At 38.5% G+C, this 22192-nt stretch overlaps 1 protein-coding gene and 1 long non-coding RNA gene across 3 annotated transcripts in view; both read right to left on the bottom strand.

The window, feature by feature from the left end:
* LOC121058537 overlaps window positions 1–22192 on the bottom strand; it is a 256855-nt gene that overhangs the window by 102189 nt on the left and 132474 nt on the right. The gene's annotated exons all lie outside the window — the stretch shown is intronic.
* LOC121058530 (pseudouridine 5'-phosphatase) overlaps window positions 1–22192 on the bottom strand; it is an 84341-nt gene that overhangs the window by 34355 nt on the left and 27794 nt on the right. For both annotated transcript variants that reach the window (XM_040534174.1, XM_040534183.1), the window contains exons 2-3: window positions 21358–21576; window positions 10906–11135 (exon numbers count right to left, since the gene is read on the bottom strand). In XM_040534174.1, the coding sequence (XP_040390108.1) occupies window positions 10906–11135; window positions 21358–21576 (449 nt within the window). The remainder of the gene's footprint in view (window positions 1–10905; window positions 11136–21357; window positions 21577–22192) is intronic.

Raw genomic sequence — 22192 nt, 5'->3', positions numbered from 1 at the left:
CCCCCCAAGTAGGGTACCCCGAAGACTAAGAACCAATTATAATCTTTCTTTCTTCTTCCAGTCAGACACATTAAGAGAAAGTAAACTTTGACCAGGTTATTTTTTGTATGGAATTTCAATGACTTTTTTCATCTCCATAAGACAAATACATCCATAAATAAACATACAGTGCAGTAACAAGGGCAATGTCTGGAACACTTAAGAGCTAAATTACTTTCAAGCCATGCAACATCTCATTTTTCTTCCACAAATATATAATGAAGACTGCCAGCTTGGGGGAGGGGGATGGAGGGGCACACGCATGCATATACAAGCACACACGCCTCAGGAGCAGAGGGAGGAAAAAAATTAACTGCATGAACTGAGAGCCTGATAATTGACACAAACAAACAACAACAAGAAGAACAGCTTCAAAACTGTCTCCTTCCTTTAATTGTCCTGTAAATATAAAATAAAGGCCTATTATGGACTTAGGGAAAAGGTGCATGTATACAACAGATCTTCAGAAGTCCTGCATTGTTAGGTACAGTGAAATATCTAGTGTTTCTAGTATCTATCTTTGTATAGCCACATCCATTACACTTACGAAGCTGGAAGATGAGGTTCGTAATCACAGACTTCATCTTCTAGCCTGGGAGAGGCAAATAAGGGCTACATGGTTAGACTATTTAGAAGCTAAGGAAGGTGAAGGATTCAGACAATAGACTGTCCAGCACCATACTGCAAGAAAAGTACATTCCACTAGACTGCTGTGATCTTTGCACCCCAAGTTGGAATACTACTAAAGGCTTAAAAGACGGAGATTTTAATACAGAAAAACCTACACTATTCAATACCTATTTAAATTGCCTTCCTTCTGACACCATAATTTGTAGACAAGATGAGCATTATTTTTTTTTAAATCAGAGATAAGACTGAAATTGGTCTTTTGCTTGTTTATTGCCTTTTTTGATTAACAGATACCAGTTTTAGAATTAATGTCCACCCCACCAGGGAGATATCAACACAATTTACAAGAAGAAAGCAGTGTGAGGGATTGGGAGAAAATAAAAGTTTCAGGACTAAACTTTTGCTAAATTTACTGTATGACCCAAATGTTTCCAATTCAGGTGGAAACAGTTAAAGACCTGCTGCTCCACCTGGACTGTCACAAGTCCATGGGGCCAGATGGGATCTACCCAAGGGTGCTGCGGGAGTTGGCAGATGTGATTGCTGGGCCACTTTCCATCATCTATCAGCGGTCATGGTCATCTGGAGAGGTCCCAGATGACTGGAGACTTGCTAATGTGATGCCCATCAATAAGAAGGGCTGTAAGGAGGACCCGAGGAACTATAGGCCTGTCAGCCTGACCTCGGTGCCAGGAAAAGTGATGGAACAGGTCCATCTTGAATGAAATCACATAGCATATGAAGGACAGCCAGGGGATCAGGCCTAGTCAGCATGGGTTCATGAAAGGCAAGTCCTGCCTGACCAAACACATCTCCTTCTATGACCAGGTGACCCACCTGGTGGACGAGGGAAAGCCTGTTGATGGAGTCTACCTAGACTTCAGCAAGGCCTTTGACACAGTCTCCCACAGTATTCTCCTGGAGAAGCTGGCAGTTCATGGCTTGGACAGGTACACTCTTTGCTGGATAAAAAACTGGCTGGACAGCCAGGCCCAGAAAGTAGTGGTTAATGGAGTGAAATCCAGCTGGTGACCGGTCACCAGTGGTGTCCCCCGGGGGTCGGTGTTGGGGAACAACACTGACCCCTGGGAAACATCCTCTTTAATATCTTTATTGATTATTTGGATGAGGGAATTGAGTGCACCCTCAGTAAGCTTGCAGACGACACCGAGTTGGTGGGAAGTATCGATCTGCCAGAGGGTGGGAAGGCCCTGCAGAGGGACCAGGACAGGTTGGAGCAATGGGCAGAGGCCAATGGGATGAGGTTCAACACGACTAAGTGCCAGGTCCTGCACTTTAGTCACAACAACCCCATGCAACACTACAGGCTTGGGGCAGATTAGCTGGAAAGCTGTGCAGAGGAAACGGATCCGAAGGTATTGGTTGATGCTCGCCTGAACATGAGCCGGCTGTGTGCCCAGGTGACCAAGAAGGCCAATGGCATCCTGGCTTGTATCAGGAATAGCGTAGCCAGCAGGACCAGGGAGTTTGTGAACATATGAGAAAACAGAGATGATTTCAGTGGATCTTCCCGAGAATGGGAGGATTACATGTTTCTAAAAGATTATAGGAAAAATAGTGAATTACACATGTGCCTAGAGCCTGTGATAAATAGAATAAGGAGTAAGTTTTAATGGAGAATCTTTCTTTAATGTTTTTAAGGGAAAATGCAGGACTTCATGATGAAGAAGTTGTTACATATGTATCATTTCTACTAATCAAACTTTACTAACATCCAGTAACTTCTCTTGTATCTCACTCACTGATATTCAATGCTACCTTGTAGGCTGAGTTCATGCTACAAAATTCATAGCTAAGCTAATAAACATGCAATAGGCTGGCTAAAGTTAAAAGGTGATTTTGTGCCTGTACACTTCTAGTTCTGGCCACCAAGTATTAGACACATTTGCTTTTTAGAGTGCTTGGAGATATGCTCAAATGTATTATTTATTCACAATTCATTCCTTTGAATTTCTAGAGTGTCTGAAAACAACAGCTTTTCCAACAGGGAAAAAAAAATAAAATCATCCTGTTTATTATTTTGCACTGTCCCATAATAGCAGGAATTCAAGAGCTATGTCAGCAACGCATCCTAAGTACTGGAATCACACCTTGCTCAAATGCAGTCTAGAAATGTCTTCAGACCCACTGCAGAGCAAGAAAAGTAAAAGCTTTATGAATTAAGGAAAAAGTTTTAGTCAAGAACCTTCCGGAGAAAACAACAGCTGGTGTATACTGTGGTAACTAGGACAGTTCCCAGGGAAACCTATGAACTGGAAGACTGAACTCATCAGGTTGAACAGTGTTCAAAAGGCTATTTTTCCCATTTTTTTTGAGGAAATATTCTATACTGTGGACAAGATAAGGGCAACCCTCTCCTCTGGTCTGCTTCAGAAGAAACCTTTAGTCCCAAGTTGCTACTAAATTGTTTATGGAGCCAATTTTTCTTCATGTTCTAGGAGTGAGACCTGGAACAACTTTTCCAATTATGCTTTGCAAAAGATTAACTGGAAGAGATGTATAGTTCCTGACAAACAGACATTGGCTGCTCAGATGATGCAATTTTAGACATGTTTCTCAAAAAAAAACTATAAAGTTAGAAAGGGAGACTCCTAACGTGTTTGGCACCTCACCTTGGTTAGAAGGCAGACAAGTGAAAATATCTGGATCTCAAGTCAACTGATATACCCTTTCAGTTTCCATTTACTATCATCACTTAAGGGTATATCTGCATGGAACAACCAAACTAATTTGGATACACAAATACAATGACATACTTCATCCATCTCCCAGTCACCCTACATAAACTAACAGTAAAATCTGTCATACGTAATCTTAAATTATCAAGGGAGTGAACTCCGCTTTTGCTGTAAACCTGAGTCAACAAAGTTACAGCGTTTCCAAGCCCTCATGCAGAGGTTGGTGGATTTACAGCCTTGAAACAGTTACCCAGTAGACCCACCATGGTCCAGGGGTGCCATCCCCACCACACAATACACCTTCCAAGGGAGGGTTTTTTCTGCTTCACATGGAAGTTGGCCACTATACAGCACAGGATAAAAGGATAAGGGGGATATTGAGAGAGCAAAACCTTGCATGTAAGAGACTCCAAAGGAGAACTCTGAGAAAATTGTGAGGAAACAACCTCCGAAAAAGTACAACAAGTAAACACACGCACTAGAAATACCCATAAGGTTAGAATCTAGCCACCCCATACCTTCAACAAGGGTATACTAACTGCCTCGCTATGCAGGAATCGGCATCAACAAATCAGATGACACAGGCTCTAACTCATTAACAGCTTCATCTGAATTCATTAATGAATGGTAATTACATCAGTACAGACAAGAAAGTCAAACAGCTTCAGAAGAAAAGGCCCAAATTCTGCCTTCTACTCAAAAATGTACCAGCAGCTTGAAAGGGTAGTGGAATGAGTAGTGGAACAACATTCTCCCCTCTTACTCCACAAGTGGCCGCTGGCACAAGCAGCATTTGCTTCTGTACAGCACGCAACGCACATTGAACAATGGTCATCTACTACAAATGCCACTTCATTTGTGCCACTGACTGCAGCTTAATGCTTTGAAAATTGGGTGTACTATGACCATTATAATCACAGGTTCTATCACTTGAAAAAGCACATACCTAGCAATATGCTAAAATAACTGATAAAAACTGAGTCCAAGGAGACAAGACAGCAGAGTATGGGTATGTCACAATAGTTTAAAGCGTATGAAAGTGTTTCAGATGAGGAAAAACTGATAATGTAGGCCTGTTCAAAGAAAGGTCTAGAGCCAAGGCTAAAGAGACAACTATTCATGCACATTTGAACTACGTTGAAAAATGTCCATGTATTTTTGCATTTAAAGCTTTTGTTAGTTCTAAAATAAAATGTCTGATTTGCAAATTGTAAACATTCAAGAAAAAGTAAATGCCAATTTATTTAAAAAATGGAAAAGGGGCAGATTATGATGACTAAATTACATGACTTCAACAGCAGGTATCCCAATTTACAGCTCAATACACCATCTAGAATGACTGTTCGTGCCTTTGTAATTTCTGTACCTTACTTAGAGTTCTCCTAATAAATTCAATCTCCAGCTATACATAAGAAATAACAAAAACACCACTAATAAAATAACTAGTTATCTGAAAACCATAATGACTGAAATACATATACTACATGCACACAGTAGAAATGGTGAAGTTAATGGAAAAATAAAGGAGAAAAATTTAAATAATAATAATTTTTTAAAAAAATCATAGAATCACAGAATGGTTAGGGTTGGAAGGGACCTTGAAGACCATCTAATTCCACCCCCCCTGCCACGGGCAGGGACACCTCCCACTAGATCAGATTGCTCAAAGCCCCATCCAATCTGGTCTTAAACACTTCCAGGGATGGGGCACCCACAGCTTCTCTGGGCAACCTGTTCCAGTGACTCATAACTTCCATTGTAAAAAAATCCAAATATCTAATCTAAATCTACCTTCTTGTAGTTTAAAGCCATTACCCCTTGTCCTATTACTATACTCCCTGACAAAGAGTCCTTTTTCAGCTTTCTTGTAGGCCCGCTTTAAGTACTGAAAGGGCGCAACGAGGTCTCTCTGGGAGCCTTCTCTTATTCAGGCTCAACAACCCCAGGTCTCTCAGCCTGTCTTTGTAGGAGAGGTGCTCCAGCCCTTTGATCATCTTTGTGGCCCTCCTCTGAACTCATTCTAATATGTCCATGTCCTTTTTGTGCTGGGGGCCCGAGAGCTGAATGCAACACTCCAGATGCAGTCTCACGAGAGCAGAGCAGAGGGGGAGAATCAACTCCCTTGACCTGCTGGCCACACTTCTTTTGGTGAAGCCCAGGATATGGTTGGCTTTCTGGGCTGCAAGTGCACATTGCTGGCTCATCACATTGAGCTTCTCATCAACCAACACCAAGTCCTTTTCCTCCATCCATTCTCTACACAGTTCATATTTGTGCTTGGGATCGTCCCAGCCCAGGTGCAGGACCTTGCATTTGGCCTTGCTGAACATCATGGAGTTCGTATAGGCCCACCTCTCCAGGTCCCTCTTGATAGCATCCCATCCCTCCAGCATGTCAACCACCCCACACAGCTTGGTGTCCTTGGCAAACTTGCTGAGGGTGCACTCAATCCCAGTGTTATGTCAACAACAAAGATGTTAAATAGAGCCAGTCCCAATACCAAGCCTTGAGAGGAACACCTGTTGTTACTGATCTCCACCTGGACACTGAGCCATTGACTGCAATTCTTTGAGTGTAACCATCCAGACAATTGCTTACCCACAGAGTGGTCCACCCTCATCCACAGAGATGATATATCTTATATGTAGCTTATAGCATCGGGGACAGTGTCAAATGCTTTGCACAAGTCCAGGCAGATGATGTCAGCTGCACTTCCCCTACCCACCAATGCTGTAACCCCATTGTAGAAGGCTACCAGATTTATCAGGCACAGTCTGCCCTTAGTGAAGCCATGTTGACTTCACTGATGAAAGGATAAGAAATAAAATTTTGGTTTTTAACATACTTTTACACAAGCTCAGAGTAGTGGTGGTCACACTAAGTGCCTCATCAGTCTTCTAACCCTTTATTTTCCTTGTACAATATAGACTAATATTACAACATGGTCTCAGTGTTCAGAATTTCCATTACTTTCTCACCACATCTTTTGTAGGAAAAAATTTCTCTTTGAACTTCTTTTTTCTATGACACAAAGAGTCCACTGAGACTCATAACTTCTAATGCCATTTAATTTTTAATGATCTCTCACTAGATTTGGTATAGAGATTATTCATAACTGTGGGATCAATTAATTAATTAGAAATAGAATAGACCGCAAAGAAATACAGTATTTTAAATTAATACAAAGATTTAAATCATTTGGAATTTTTTAAATAGAACAGGCTTATTCTTCATAAGAGAGTTATGACCACTTATCTTACTCCAACATTTTCTTCTTTTTAATGGAAGGATACGAATGGTATTTGTTTGTTTTTAACTGCACCGCTTTTGTTTTACAGAAAAAGTATACGCGAAACTACCAAAGTATTGAGAAGAAAGGCCTTAACCCTCCACATCTTGAAGCACGTAAATAATTAATTCATGTATTTTAATGACATGAATATATTGAAAGTATGTTTAAACGTTTGCATGAGAATGTCTGAAGTTCTCTGAGCTAGAGCCATATTTGAAATATATTTAATAGCATAAAATTTGTTACCATGAAACAAAATTTCCTCAAGATAGCACTAAAAACTTACAGTTGATATATTTTATGTATACATAAACAGCAATAGAAAGTTTTTTAAAACTTGTTTTTTAAAGTATGCTCATTAAAAACAAAGATTAATAGTCTAATATTTATAAATTCCAAAAGCATGTTTTTAAATAATTTAAGTCCTTTAATTCAAACTGGAACAAAAACCATCATTTATCGAAAACACTTTTGTTTCCTTACTTTTTTTCAGATCAAGTTGGTGAACTGTATAGCTAAATTTACCAAGTTTCAGAGTACTGTCATCAATGAAATTCTGCTTTTGCAGCACATTCTAAAGGTTCCTTTAAAAGGGATTCCCTTTGTAAAAATCTGAATCATAGCAAAATACTAAAATAACTAATTCTAAGACAATTTGAACTAACTTGTTTTCCAAATTATGTTCATATAAAGGTGGGAAAATAATGATGATAAAAAAACTTTTCTTTTTGTGTGTGTGTGTAAATAATTGTCTAAATAAAATATATGAAAAGGAACACAATGTTTGGAACAGTGTGGCCTGAAATCTCTACAATATTCAAGCACAAATTGTTTCTCAGGCTACATATGTACAGCTCCATCTGGTTTGGACACAAGTTTCATTTGTGTATTTGAAAGCAGAATTTGGCATGTATTAAAATAAAACAAAAACTTGCATTTAGTAAAAGACAAAAACACTAGTATTCAACTGCAGATCATATTCTGATTACCTGACAGTTTTAGTTAATAATTTATATGACTATGTGTCATGTGTGTTAATAGTGTTATAAGTTTATATAAAACTTCATGTATCAAAAACCAGTAAGGCTTAGGCTGAATTTGCAGTGTGTATCTTGTTTGAAATTTCTGTTCTCACCATTATGCTTATTAAATCCCTAGTTAACTAAAGAATGAAAAAAAAAAAAAAAAGGCCAAAATTTAAGAAATTCCCAGATGGACAACTTTGACCCCCCTTCAGTTATACTACAGTAGCCATCATACGCATTTTTACCTGATTTTAGAACTGCCTCCTTATAGAAGGCTGTCCGAGGCTGATATATCACTACAGCTAAGTTATGGATTTGGTCTTCTACAGCTATGTCGTATTTTTGGCTTGGATTATTAGTGCAGTTTTGAAGTATGTCTCCTGACAGTCCTCAGTGGGTATGTGATGTGTTTCACTGAACAGTTTTTGTGTGTACTAGATTGTTTTAGTGGGAAGCTAACTGGAAATTCTCTCCAGGTACATATTAAATGATCTCCAAGCCTTGCGTGTGGGGTTGGTATTTTATTTTTTTTGTATTGTTTTGTTTTTTGTTTTAATGATTTTATCTCTTAAAATTATGATCATCTTGTGACTTTTCTGAAATAGAGACACAAACTAAGAGCATTGGGAAAGCTGTCCCTCTAGATATTAGGCTCCTCACATGTGCAGATGACTAAACTGGGAGGAGCTGTTGACTCCGTTAAGAGCAGAGAAATCATGACAATTTAGAGGTCCTGGCAATCATCAACAATATAAAGTTTAACAAAACCAAGTGATGGATTCTGCACCTGGGATGGGGTAACCCTGGCTATACATACAGACTAGGGGACAAAAGGTTGGCAAGCAGCCCTGTAGAAAGGGATCTGGGGGTTCTGGCTGGTGGCAAGTTGAACGTGAGCCAGCAGTGTGCCCTGGAAGCCAAACAGGCTAGCTATTGCCTGGGGTGCAACACACACAGCATTGCTAGCCGGTCAAGGGCAGGGATTATCCCACCCTGCTCTGTGCTGGTACACCTTCACTTCGAGTACTGTGTGCAGTTTTGGGTTCCACAGTATAAAATGGACATAAAACTATTAAAGAGCTTCCAAAGGAGGGCAACAAAGATGGTGAAGAGGACAAGACGTATGAGCAGCAGCTGAGGTCCCTTGGTTTGTTCAGCCCAGAGCAGAGCAGGCTGAGGGGAGGCCTCACGGCGGCCTGCAGCTCCCTCACGAGGGGAGCAGAGGGGCAGGCGCTGAGCTCTGCTCTCTGGGGACAGCGACAGGACCCGAGGGAACAGCATGGAGCTGGGACAGGGGAGGGTCAGCCTGAGTGTTAGGAAAAGGTTCTGCACCCAGAGGGTGGTCGGGCACTGGGACAGGCTCCCCAGGGAAGTGATCACAGAACCGAGGCTGCCAGAGTTCAAGGAGCATTTGGACAACGCTATGAGACAGATGGTCTCATTTTTGGGTGCTCCTGTGTGGAGCTAGGAGTTGGACGCAATGACCCTTTTGGGTCCCTTTCAACTTCGGATATTTTTATGATTCTATGAATAACGTTTAATTTGTCACTACCACAACTGACATTACATTTCCTTACCTGTCCTTCAGATATGACACCAAATATGTCCTGTCTTTATATCAATTCTCAATACCTTTTGCTCTTTTACTTTCAGAATTATAGAACATCTTACACCAACATCTCCATCCAACTGAAACGTATACAATAAGCACCTTTGTCATCCTGTTTCACAAAAAGAGATGCCACACAGCATTACAGGAGCATAACTTGATCTTATATGCTCTGGACATACAGTTAAAGAAGAGAGAATAATTTTCTAGGAAAGCAACATTAAGCTGCGGTTTCAGGGTAGAGCAGGAGAACTACAAAAACAGTGTAACAAAACTTTGCTACATGTTTTAAACTCACCTCTCACTTTCTCCAAAATCCTGGATTATTGCTTCCCAATATTTGCTCTCAGGTAAGCATTAATATATTCTAAATACATAACTACTGGACTCTGTTGTAGATTTACAGCCTTGCTACTCAGATTCTGCAGCATTCTGCAGCATTTGGAATATACCATACAAGGCCTACACACACAAAAACCTAACATATCCACACAGTCGTCATCTGCATGAATATGGTCAAGTATATTGGGGATAATTTTTTCAAGTGAAGTTGATACACATACACAGAATGACAAGAGGACTTGCAAGAGAAAAAAAAAGATAGATGGTTAACACTGTTCATATTATGCTACATACACTGCAACGTATTTCACCAATTCCCACACAGCAAAAATACCATTTGGGCTCCGGATGAGAATTTAAAGCATGAAAGGCTGAGGAATCCTAGCTAATTGTTCCATATATATTTGTGTACACATTTCTTCTCAACAACCCTACTGAGAAATCAGTAATCACAGTCTAACCCACTTAAAGTTGTTTCTTAAAAATTAGTATCTAATGCATTTTTCTGCAGTAATGAAACTCCTAAACTTCAGAATTTATGTTTCATCAGGATAGACAAGAAGTGAAAAAAAATATTTTAAGAAGAATGGCAATTTAGTTTGAAATATAAGTGAACACATCACTTTAACTGACTACCAATTTATCTTTCAGATATTCTACCTACAGATTTCTATTTCAAAATTAAGTCTGGAAAGTTATATATGAGAGAGAATCTACACATCTCGACTACTTGGGAAAGATTGCTCAAACTGATCGGTTTTAAATCAGAAAAAAAAAAATGTATATGATCTCAAAGATTTAGAATGCAAGAGGAAAGAGATGGCTTAGAAAAATATATACCCTCTTTACAAAGAAGTGTATTTAATGTTTAGATACTTAAAAGGTAAATCAGCCACGAAAGTATGAAAAGCAAACTGATCTATGTTTAAATAACTGTTTCTAAACTTTGAGTAGTGAAGTTATGCTTGCAGATTTATGCAGAGAGAGAAAAATCATTAAACTTTCCTATTACTACACAGGACCATGCAGTAAATCAGAGCAATCTGCATTACAAACTTCATATACACTGAAAGGAAAAAACGCTTCCCAACAACCTCTAGCTTAAACAATATAAACATCGAAAAAAAAAAAAAGTTGCTGACTTTTCAAATGTTTGTATTAAATCTTAACCTAAACATTTATCATAGTCAATCAATAAATAAAAATTGAAATGTAGCCTGGACAGTATACCCCTAACTTTTCAGTTCATTTATTACCTCCCCTCCTTACCTTCTCTGGAGCTGCAGGAGGGTGAAATCTCTTTGCACAAACTAGAAAACCATCAGGCTGTGGTTTGCCACTCTTCACCTCAGGGTCATCTCCCAACACAATATGATGAAAAAGACCAAAGAAGTCTTTGTGTCTGGCTGTTTTCACCTGAAATGTCACTTCAGCTGAGCTAGTGGCAACAGCTATGGGTATGTTGTGCTTGTGTAAATGCCGGATCAGCTTATCAACCCCTGCAAGACAAATACATATGTACATTATATATATATATATATATATATATATATATATATAAAATGTGTATATATGCATATACATAGGTATACGTATTAATATTTTTACTTAATTACAACACATTTGGCAATACTTCAACAATGTTGTCATACTGAATATAACATTCTACTTTGATCATTTAAGTGTCAAAGAGAATTCTTGTTATGTCTGAAATGTTCTTGCTCCATGCAAAGATCATGGAATATTCCTCAAGGTATATATTTATTCTGTCATCACGATGCTTTTCTCAAAATATGCCAAAAATTACTTGAATATCATTGCATCTGTATACCCATCCCAATCTAATTCAGTAAGGTCCTCAACATTATATATGTTCATTATTTCAAATTCTCTGTAAGTGGAAGAAAAACACACAGGGAAACACTTTCTTTTCACATATATACCTGGAGTTATGTTCCTAGAAAACAAACAAAAATACATAGATATATAGATGGATGGATCAAGGTCAAAAAATATGCTCTTCTCACTGACTGGTATAGTCTTTAATTTCTGAATCAGGTAACCAACTGGCTTAAACCACTCCCTAAGAGTGCTCGGTTTCTCTTCAGCAATTACTAGAGAAAGTAACTGGGCAGAATAGAGGAGTTGTCAATCACAGTTGTTAATACCAGAGCTTTATCTATTGATGCTGTGAACCCAGAGTAATGAACACCTTGAACATAATAGGTAGAACCTTCAATCTGATCCAATCTTCCAGTGAAGGTTAATGTAGGGAAAAGTGGAAACATGGCAGCCTGTGTAAGAAGGAAACACACTTCATTATTCAGTGCAGATTTTGAGTTTCTTGTGCAAAGGTTTCCATGTTTCTTCACAGCAGCATTCTGAATGCAGATTACCTCTCTTCAGATAACTAATTTTCTTCAGTCCCACAGCTTCAGCTCATCTGTCAGTGTATGTTTACTCTAAATTTCAATTGGAGGTAGCCAGCCACAGAAAAGCACTGTTGCTGAAAGGTCATTTCTTCAGGGTTCTCCCTTATATTCCCCCAGCACTTCTCATGATTCCAGTGTGTAAATATGTGCGTGTGCATGTTTACCTTCTCTTTTTGACTGTCCTACCTAAAAGGGAGCTAGAATGCAGCTGCCCCTAACACTTTCAGAGAGCAAAGATTTACATTACTCAGAAAATGCACTTTAAAAATGTCTTTAAAATGATTACTTGAATATGTGTAAACAGCAAGATAGATTAGAAAAAAATAAATATACAATGGGAAAATCAGCTGTGCGGAAAAAAAATAAACTGCATATGGAAGAATAACTTGAATAACTTAGCAAGATGAAGACAGTAGCAGTAGAAAAATATTTTCATTCAGTGTTTGTTATTTCTTTGGAAAAAGATATATATCAACAAAATCCATTTTTGTTTGAGTCAATTACCACCAATATAGCTCTAGACAGTTACCACCCCATTGAATTACTAATATGATTACTGTACTAATTCAGCACATAATTCTTTATTAGGAAGATAATATCTTTTTTAGCATCTTCCTTTTGCCTTTTTTTCAGATGGGGAAATGGGGAAATGATTTAAAGATACAGAAGAAGCTTCCACTGGCACATACTTTGTTGCTAAATTCACCTATAGCTACAAAGAATTTTCAAATGAAGACTTCAGTTACCTCAAAAACAACCAATCAAAAATGCAATGTCTCTGAAGAAGTATGACGGACGTTCCTGTGAACTCACTAACTTCTAACTTACTTACTATCATGCAAGTATCAAGGTCCATCCACCACAGAAGGACCCACCTGCTAGGCTTCTTCAGACCATCCTCTACCCCTCCCGCTGAAAGCTCAGCCACGTGGAGCAATTCATTTTTTTCTTTTAGCCTTCAAGCAGTCATTGATTAAAAAAAATAACAACAACAAAAAAAAGAAAGAACAAAAGAAATAAGGTTCCCCATTTTTCCAGCACGAGGATATATTCTTGATGTACTACATATACAATCACAAACCTAGAGAGCACAGCATAATTTCCTTCAAGAAATCATAACAAGATCAGGAACATATATCTTTATTTCCAAATGTACTCTTTTCGTTTTAAATCATCAAACAGGTAAATAATGTTTCTTTCCTCTATCCATAATAAGTTCTAAAACAGACACAGAAGCTTACTACACTTCATATGCAATAGTTACACACTGATGGCTATTGGAAAGAAATTAGGTAAAAAGAATTCTAAGCTAAATTTAGGTACGGAAGCAAAAAAGGAGGATCAACTTTAAACATCAGCATGTTTAAAAACAGATTAATCACAAATGTCAATGAAGTTAGCAACTCTGAGGGAGAAAAAAAAATAAAACCTAAACCAACAGAAAGGAGTGATTTTTCCTGAGACCTCAAACACATTTTGAAAAACAAGAGATAAATACTTTTTTTTCTGAAAGTTGCAACATATAGAATGTATAAATTATTTTATTTTATTTTTGAAGGAAATATTATTCCTCTGCTAGTCTCCCAATGTGCTCTTCATTCTCTTTAGAGTCTGCTGAAACCACAGTAACAACTAACACATTGGATCAACTGAGAAACTTAAATTAAGACTTACCCTGAACAACAACAAAATCCTTGGGCTAACTCGCATTTTCCTTTTCAGTGACCAATACAAACATGTAGTGCAAAAGTTCAGGAAACCAAAAAACGCTACATTAAAATGGTTTGTCTAAAATAGTTCCTTTCTAATTATTTATGTGCTGTTACAACATTGTATTCTACATGATTTTGTTTCCCCTCACAGATTCACAGAATGGCTGAGCTTGGAAAGGAGCTCTGGAGCTCATCTGGTCCAGCCCCCCTGCTCAAGATGAGTCACCTGAAGCTGGCTGACCAGGACCACATCCAGGCAGCTTTTGAAGATCTCCAGGGAGGAAGACTCCACAACCTCTCTCTGGGCAACCTCAACCCACACAGCAAAGAAGTGTTTCCCGATGTTCAGACAGAACCTGTTTGTGCCCACTGCCTCTTGTCCTGGCACTGGGCACCACTGAGCCCAGCCTGGCTCTATTCTCTCAGCATCCTCCCTTCAGGTATTCATACTCATTGATGAGATCCCCCCGAGCCTCCTATTCTCCAGACTGAGCAGTCCCAGCTCTCTCAGCCTCTCCTCATAGGAGACATGCACCAGTCCCTTGTTCAACTTGATAGCCCTACACTGGGCTGTTTCCAGTATGTCTCTTGTACTGGGAGCCCCAGAACTGGACACAGCATTCCAGGTGTGGCCTCACCAAGCTGAGTAGAGGGGGAGGATCACCTCTCTTGACCTGCTGGCAATACTTGGCCTAATGCAGCCAAGAATACTGTTAGCCTTCTTAGTAGCAAGGGCACATTGCTGACTCATGTCCAACTTGCCCTTTTCTGTCACCCTGCTTTCCAGCTGGGTGGCCACTGGTGCCTGGGGTTGTTCCTCCCCAGGTGTAGGACTCTGCATTTCTACTTGTTGAACTTCATGGGATTCTTGTCAACCCACCTCTCCAGCTTGTTGGGGTCCCTCTGAATGGCAGCATGGCCCTCTGGTGAATCAGCCAGACCCTCCAGTTCCGTATCATCTGAGGGTGCACTCTACCCCATCATCCAGATTGTTAATGAAGGTGTTAAACAGGACTGGACCCACTACTAACCCCTGGGGTATTCTACTTGTTGCTGGCCTCCAACTAGACTTTGCACCACTGACCACTACCCTCCAGGCTTGGCTGTCCAGCCAACCTTTTCAATCCACCTCATTATCTGCTCATCCAGCCCATACTTCAACAGCATCTCCACGAGGACCTTATGGAGGACAGTGTCAAAGGCCTTACATGAAGCCCAGGAAGACAATATGCACTGCCCTCTCATTTTCAGTTATCTCCTCTTTTTCATTATCACATTTTATACTAAAATGGCATTATTCATTATGAAGCGAAAATTAATAATACATTTGTAATACCTGTAACCTAACTCAATTTGATGGAAAACAAAGTAAACTTTGATTTTCCTTTTAGTTTTATACAAATGTGACCTCTGTTTCATACAAGATATTTCAGAATGGTGAATGACATACACATTTTTGCTAGACTTTATTCAGCATACTTCCAAATTGCCCTATCATCCCTTTTCCTCTGTTTGTCTACCACTGAACAGAACACTGTTCTTAACACGCATCACTACTGGAGTTTCAGAGTGAAACCTATTTCCTGTGGAATGCCTCCAGACAAATATGGAGATAATATAAAACTGTTCTATTTTTTTCCTAGTACAAATTTCCAACCAAACTTCTGTCTTATAAAAAAAATTATATATTTTTTTCTCTTTTCTTGAAGTGAAGTTTGTATGAATGTGTTATAGTAGACTGTAAGAATGTTTTTTGAGATAGAAAGGAAAATAATGTCCATCACAAACAGGGCAAATGTATGAGATGGGGAAAACGATTATTTATTCCACTTCAGCAGTGAACCATAATTTGTTTCCTCTGTTCACCAGTTGAATGTTTTCTATTGTTCATACTTCTGCCTGCAGTCTATTCACTTGAAACCATAACTACACCATCAGGCAGACAATTGCACACTAAGCTCTGCCAGTACCTTAACCTGAAAATCCCCTTTTTGATGGTCTTCTTGGCATGGTCTAAATCCTACAGTCTTGTGGCTTCAGGAATACAGCTGGCTTGTATACAGCAAGCAGAGTGCAAGAACAGTACCACATAAATACTAGGCCTATAGGGACAATCCCACCGTCTTTTCTAAGTGTCTATTACAATCCTAAAAAGATGAACATTAACTATGTATGACAAAACCCCTAAAAAATTAATGGAAGTCCCCGAGGCCTTCTCTTAAACAAAAGCATGGGCTGTATACAGGATCACAAGAAGCTAGTATAATAAAATTCACAAGGTAGCTGTTAAGCTTCAAAATTAGATCTCAAATAAGCAAACAGTGGCATTTTCAGGGGCAAATCCTTTCATGAACATCACCATGTACCACACCTCCCGTTCATCTTCCTTGCGTGCCTCCTATGTACTAATTACATATAAACACTAATTAACAGTATTTTAACTATTATGCAATCCCCTGCTGTAATTCTGGAGCTTGTCTATGCTATGTAGTCCATGCTAATATAACTATTTTTGCAAAGTCTTCTAGCTAAGATGCAGCATATTCTGCAGAAGAAACAAGGCTACAGAGTTGTATTGTTTAGAGAACACTGTCTTGATCAACAGACTTTTGCCCTGTGCACTGAAATTTTTGTTGGAAAAGGTATACTGGTCACCATGCACTTTCTTCACATGGCTTGCCAACAAATTATGAGCCCAAATACAACTTTACTCTCTTTTTGTAGACTTTCAGCACTCCCTCTAAGATGATCTTTGATACACCTATCACAGTGTTGCTCCTCATTCTCTGTTCCAGAGACAGAGTTAGCTTTCTACTCACACTAACAGCATGAGAGCAGAGGACACCTGACCTCAGGGTCACCAAAACCAAGGCAGCTCAGAGACCCAGATTCATGTCTACAACATATTACACAAAACAAGTAGTCTGTGAGGCTTCAGTAAGTATTTTGAAAGAAAAGATTTACTGCTGAGAAAATGGATAAAGGAAACAAAAGTGCACCATGCATTGTGTAAATTAACTATGTACATGCATTATGCATGTCTTGTATGATTTATGTCCAGTTGTGCACAAATGGAAATCTTAAGGATAAATATAGCATCTCTATGAAAAGACTGTTCCTCTTTTTCAAAATCATTCGCAGTTACTACACTGAATGTAATATCAGACCCAACTTTAAGCTCTTCAAGATTTCATCACTCTTTTTAATCAAAGAAAAGCTAACGTTGCCACTCAGGGCTTTGTCAAGTTGATTGGATTTCTAGCCAATTCAATGATAATCCTTTAAGATCATAAAAGCAATTCTACGGTAAAAACCTCAGCAGCATCAAAACACAAAAAGCACCCAAAGAGAAAAAATATCTTACTGAGAACAATAAGAAGCTGTCTGTTCATCTAAGTAAAAAAAATATATATTTTTTAAAATTAGTTTGTATGTAGTCTGGTGTGCTACAACAGCTCCAAGCCCATCAGAACAGCACTATTCATTATCTGCACATGTTCTCAATCCTCAAGTGAATTTAGCATTGCTGCTGTGATGGTGATAAAGTGACGGAGGTGGGGCTATCCACCACTTGGTGTAATTGCCATGAATCTCATGAGACTGTGGAAATATATCTCTCACATCCACCTGTTTCTTTTTTGTTCTGAGATATCATTTAAAAAATGATATTTGTAATAGTACATTATTCTTTCACTGAGCTACAAAACTAGAGATGGAAACTAATAACCTACTCCCAAATTGGAAGTTAGTTGGCTATTAATAAAGAATTCTATCTTCTCGTCTTATTGCTCTCTAAAGAGTGCCAAAGATTCTTCTGTTGGCATAGAGTCTACCTGTTCACCAAGCCAGTTTACCTTGCCATAGTCTGGACATCCTGATGCATATATAGCTATGGAAAAAAAAAATAAGTTCTAAATTTTACATAATTCAAAACTTCTGGCAACTGTGTTGATAACTTCCTGGTGAAAGCATTTTTGGGTTGCAATTTTTCAGGACTTACTGCAATGGAGAAATGTTTGAAACCAACCAAATAGACTGGATCATTCCCGGTTTGCAGCTAATTGATGGACCTCCATGGGTTACAGGCTCCCTGAGACCAGCATGGACTCACCAGAGTTTCCTACCATTAAAATAATAGCAAGGAAAAGAAAAAACAGACTTCCTACCATGTTGTATAACCGTTAAGGGCACAAACATTAATCAAGGAAACAACAGCTAAGCAAACTAGACTGCTGGTTGAATGGAACTGCTCAAGAAAAAAAAGATGTAAGGCTTTAAAATAAGTTGTCACTGGAACTTGTATTTCTTTCTTTCTCTTTTTGTAATTTCTGACTGGCTTGATTCGGTACTAAAACTTAGCTATGAAATTACTTCCTCATGCTTGCAAAAGACAGTCAACCATAACTGAACATGAAAATGGTTTCCATATCATGTTCTGCACTGGCCGAACAGGAACTGCAAACAAGAAATCCCAGCTATCAGGAAGATGATCCAGTAGTGGAAAACTTCTGAAAGGAGCACAAAATCCTTAAGCATCTGTACCTTGTCATGGTGATGAGCCAAAAAGTGCAGACTGCTATGAAATAATGGCATTAATTTCATACCTGTGACATGAGTATAATAGCTATTGGCAGCTGGGTAACTTTGAGTTAGATTTTTCTGGCTGTGTATATACTCTGGGTTTGTGCTAAGCCCCAGTACACCTATACATGACATGTATAGGCAAATGTACATATGCATGGTTTTCTTCTGTTCCACTTGTCATTCCTTCTGATGATCTACTTCACGGCAATGCAGTACCACATTTGCAGAAACAGAAAGTCTGCTATGTTACTCTTGCAGATAACAATGTCTGCACTCTGACAGCAATATTTAGAAAAGCAGCACAAGCAGCAGCCCTGTCGTTTTGTCAGCACTGTCTTGAATTAATTCCTTGCCACACTAAATCAAAACTAGCTTACCCTAAGATTCTTTCAGAACCAAAAATAACAATGAAAAACTCTCAAATACTTACTGGAAAAGTCCCTATTAGAAATGGATACATCTTCTTCATAAATTAACTTTGTACTTGACCACAGCTTGATGTATTGAAGCTTGCCAGTCAAGTTCAGCCATACTGAAATCTTCCAGCTTGCACTTTCATCCACTAATGTCTCTTAAAACCGTTATACAGTGGCATGGCTTTGATACACACTGTCAGGCAAAACTACCATACCATCCTTAACCATGGCTGACATATCTGTCACTTACTTGATCTGAGAATTAAAAGAGTTGTACTACTGGCACAAACGTGCGCATAGCTCATTCTATGGCCAGAAACAAGTGCTGCTTTCCTTGAGTTACTTTTTCAAATATTTTTTGTCATCATTTAGCACTGTTCTCCATCAATTCAAATTTAAATATTATTTCTTGGAAAAGCTGTAGAAATGGATTGAAAATAGAACCTCACCTACCTATTAACTGCCAAAAAATGGTCATGTCAGAGTCATCTTTTACCATTGTTAAATATCATGACAATTAACTTTCACTTTCGTGTATTTACCTAGAACAACATGAAACACCAGTTTAGTCAGAGAACTTTGTAAGCACAAGACGTCACCACAGCTTTACATCTTTTACAACAGCTGCATTAAGTTCATTCTTAATTAAAGAACATTAAGAGACTGTATAAACCTCCAAAGATTACATAAATATCCTCACAAGATATGAAAAGACATGAGAAAGGTATCAGATTAAAAAAATCTGGTTATCAGATTGAAGCACAGGTTAGTCCTTAAACAAAACAAATAGCAAGTAGCTAGTGCCATTTCTTTTTAGATTACTGTCATTAACCTGTCTTTCTCAAAATTCATGGCAATTCAGCTTTTATCTCATATAATGCTACCAAGTACAAATGTTATTACTTCACCGACCAAGGCTGCCTTTGCTCCCCACAGTGGCCAGTAAGCATAAAGTATTTAAGTTCACATCAATTCTGCTTCAGAAAATTGCCTGAAGAGAGTTATCACATATATTTAGTTAAACTGAAAGGATAACCAGTTGAACAATTCTGGTTATGATAAAAACATTCTTATGCTTGTCCCAGTAAGAATTTTGGTTGTTTTGCCTATAATAGTCTAGCTTCAGTGAGCCCAGAATTCACTTTTCCAAGTCAGGAACAGTGCAAAACTTAATGTTTCCTTTGGCTAATCTGTTCCATCATCTCTCTGCATCTCTTTTCAAGCCAGCTCACCCACGTTATCACAGTCCTCAGCAGACACGGAATATCTACTTAATGGCATCTACTACTTGTGCTGCTCTATTACCGTGACTCTTCTTTGAGCCTTCTAACACTTCCATCACCAATCTGTCCATCTGGCATATTCTAAACCCGGACTAAAATGTTTTGTTTGTCTTACAAACAATATATGTGCAAAGTTAGTCCCAGAAGTTTGACATGAAAAATGAAAACCAAATCCCTCCATCTTTCTTGCTTTCCTAGAGAGTTTAACTAGGCTTACAGTGTTAGCTGGATCTATAAGAGAGAAAGGTGCAATTTCAAAAATCTTGGATATAAAAGGGATCAGCGAGATATATACATAAATTGGCTGCTCAAGAGTCTGAAGTGTTTAAAGCTACCAAATTATACCTTTTATTCTTGATTCTTTTTATTTGTTCCTAACCTAACATGTATTTTTAACATTCAGCCTCTTAATGCATTATAAAACTAGGTATAAAAAGGCATCTAAAAATTAAAACATTATCATTAATGTGCTGTGGCAAACAAACATGCATTCTAAGAGAAAAAAAATCCAAAAGTTGGACTTGTTTTACTGACATGCAGTTATCTCACTTTAAAATATATACAGATATATTTTATTTCTCCCTCTTTCCCATTCTTTTCCTCCATAAATTTTTGACATTTGCTCCAGGATGTTTAACATTGTACAAAAAGTTAACAGCAATTCCAGCTTTTAGTATTCCTTCTCTTATATGACTGAGGATTTTTCTCTAAGCATTACACATGTAAATGTAATAGAATATAAAAGTATGAATCTTATCTGTGGTGTGAATTCATCCTCTTGCCTATATTGAGCCACTCATTTTGGCTTCCTGCACAACCACTGGTAAAAGACAAGTATCTTCAGGAAGTGGTTAAACTTACCTGTCAGGATAACCTGAGGAACCCTCCCTCTCCATTGAGGCACAGCTGGCTCAGATGCCATGCTTAAGTTGCAATGTTCACGTTAGGAGAGATGAATCTCACCTGAAAAAACCCATTGACACATACATTTGCCTGTACACCAAGAAGTATGTTTGTGCTTAAAGTCGGCTTATGCACACAGCCAGAGAAAACTAGAGTTACACAGCTGCCAACAACTATTCTAAAGAATATCTAGTTTACAAAACAGAATTTGTATATATTTACGTAGGTTTTTTTCTTCTTTTCTTTAAAACACATAGAAAACAGCTGTTCTTCAAGTAAACAAGAAAAAATACTCAGTACCCTTTAACCCGAAGTTAGATTAAAAAATTCTGCCTTGGTTAGCATTTACATAATTCCACAAGCAGTTTATAAATACTGAAAAGAAACATACCTGGCATCAATTCAGCAGTAGGGAATATCTTCTCCTGCTTCATTTTACTTTCATGTAATAACTCTTCTTTGGTTATTGGCAGATCTAGAACATCTCGAATAATCTGTGCCCCTTCTAGTGCTTTTTTACCCATGACCAATGATTTCACGTCCCAGGTATACTTCTTTCCAAAACGCCCACAGATCTCTTCAAATACCACTGTATAGAGACGCTCAGTATCTGCCAAAAAACGATAATAAAAAAGATTACTAACACATGCAGCCAGCTTACAAAGAGGAAGGCATAAATGGTCACACAGCAACCTGCCAGAAACAAGAGGGCATATCCAAATGGACAAAATTGCCTCTCTTTACTCACAAAGGGGAAGGCAGACTTCAAAGATCACCTCAGAGGTACCTGGGTTTTTCAAGCTGTCACACCTGAGTTCAGAAAAGGTTTCTGAGGGTCACAACAAAGAACTATCTGGACCTGTTCTTCCATAAACTTTCTTTCCCACTGGCACTCTACTATACAGGTCAGCAGGCAGTGTCTTAATTAAAATACTCTTTATTCTTTGTATAACAAGAAAAGAAGGGAAGGAAATCTGGTACTCAGGGATGTCATTACATATTCCATGTAAATTGAAAAGAAATTAATTAACTATTTAAGAGTGTCTATGAACGGAAGCTTCAGAGTGCCTTCAAAAGACACCACAGTCATTATTACAGTGTTGCTGGCATTTCTGCATTTACATGTGATTACTGAAGCAGAACACCCCCACTTGTATTTCCAGAGGGGTTCTGGCAAAAGTAAACTTCAGGCTGAGTTTTGCCAGTGAAATTATCAGTTTCACTGT

Source organism: Cygnus olor, chromosome 1 (genome assembly GCF_009769625.2).
Source record: "Cygnus olor isolate bCygOlo1 chromosome 1, bCygOlo1.pri.v2, whole genome shotgun sequence".
In the NCBI taxonomy this organism is placed as follows: domain Eukaryota; kingdom Metazoa; phylum Chordata; class Aves; order Anseriformes; family Anatidae; genus Cygnus; species Cygnus olor.
The sequence above is the reverse complement of the archived record's forward strand: the minus strand, read 5'-3'. Positions and strand labels throughout refer to the sequence as shown.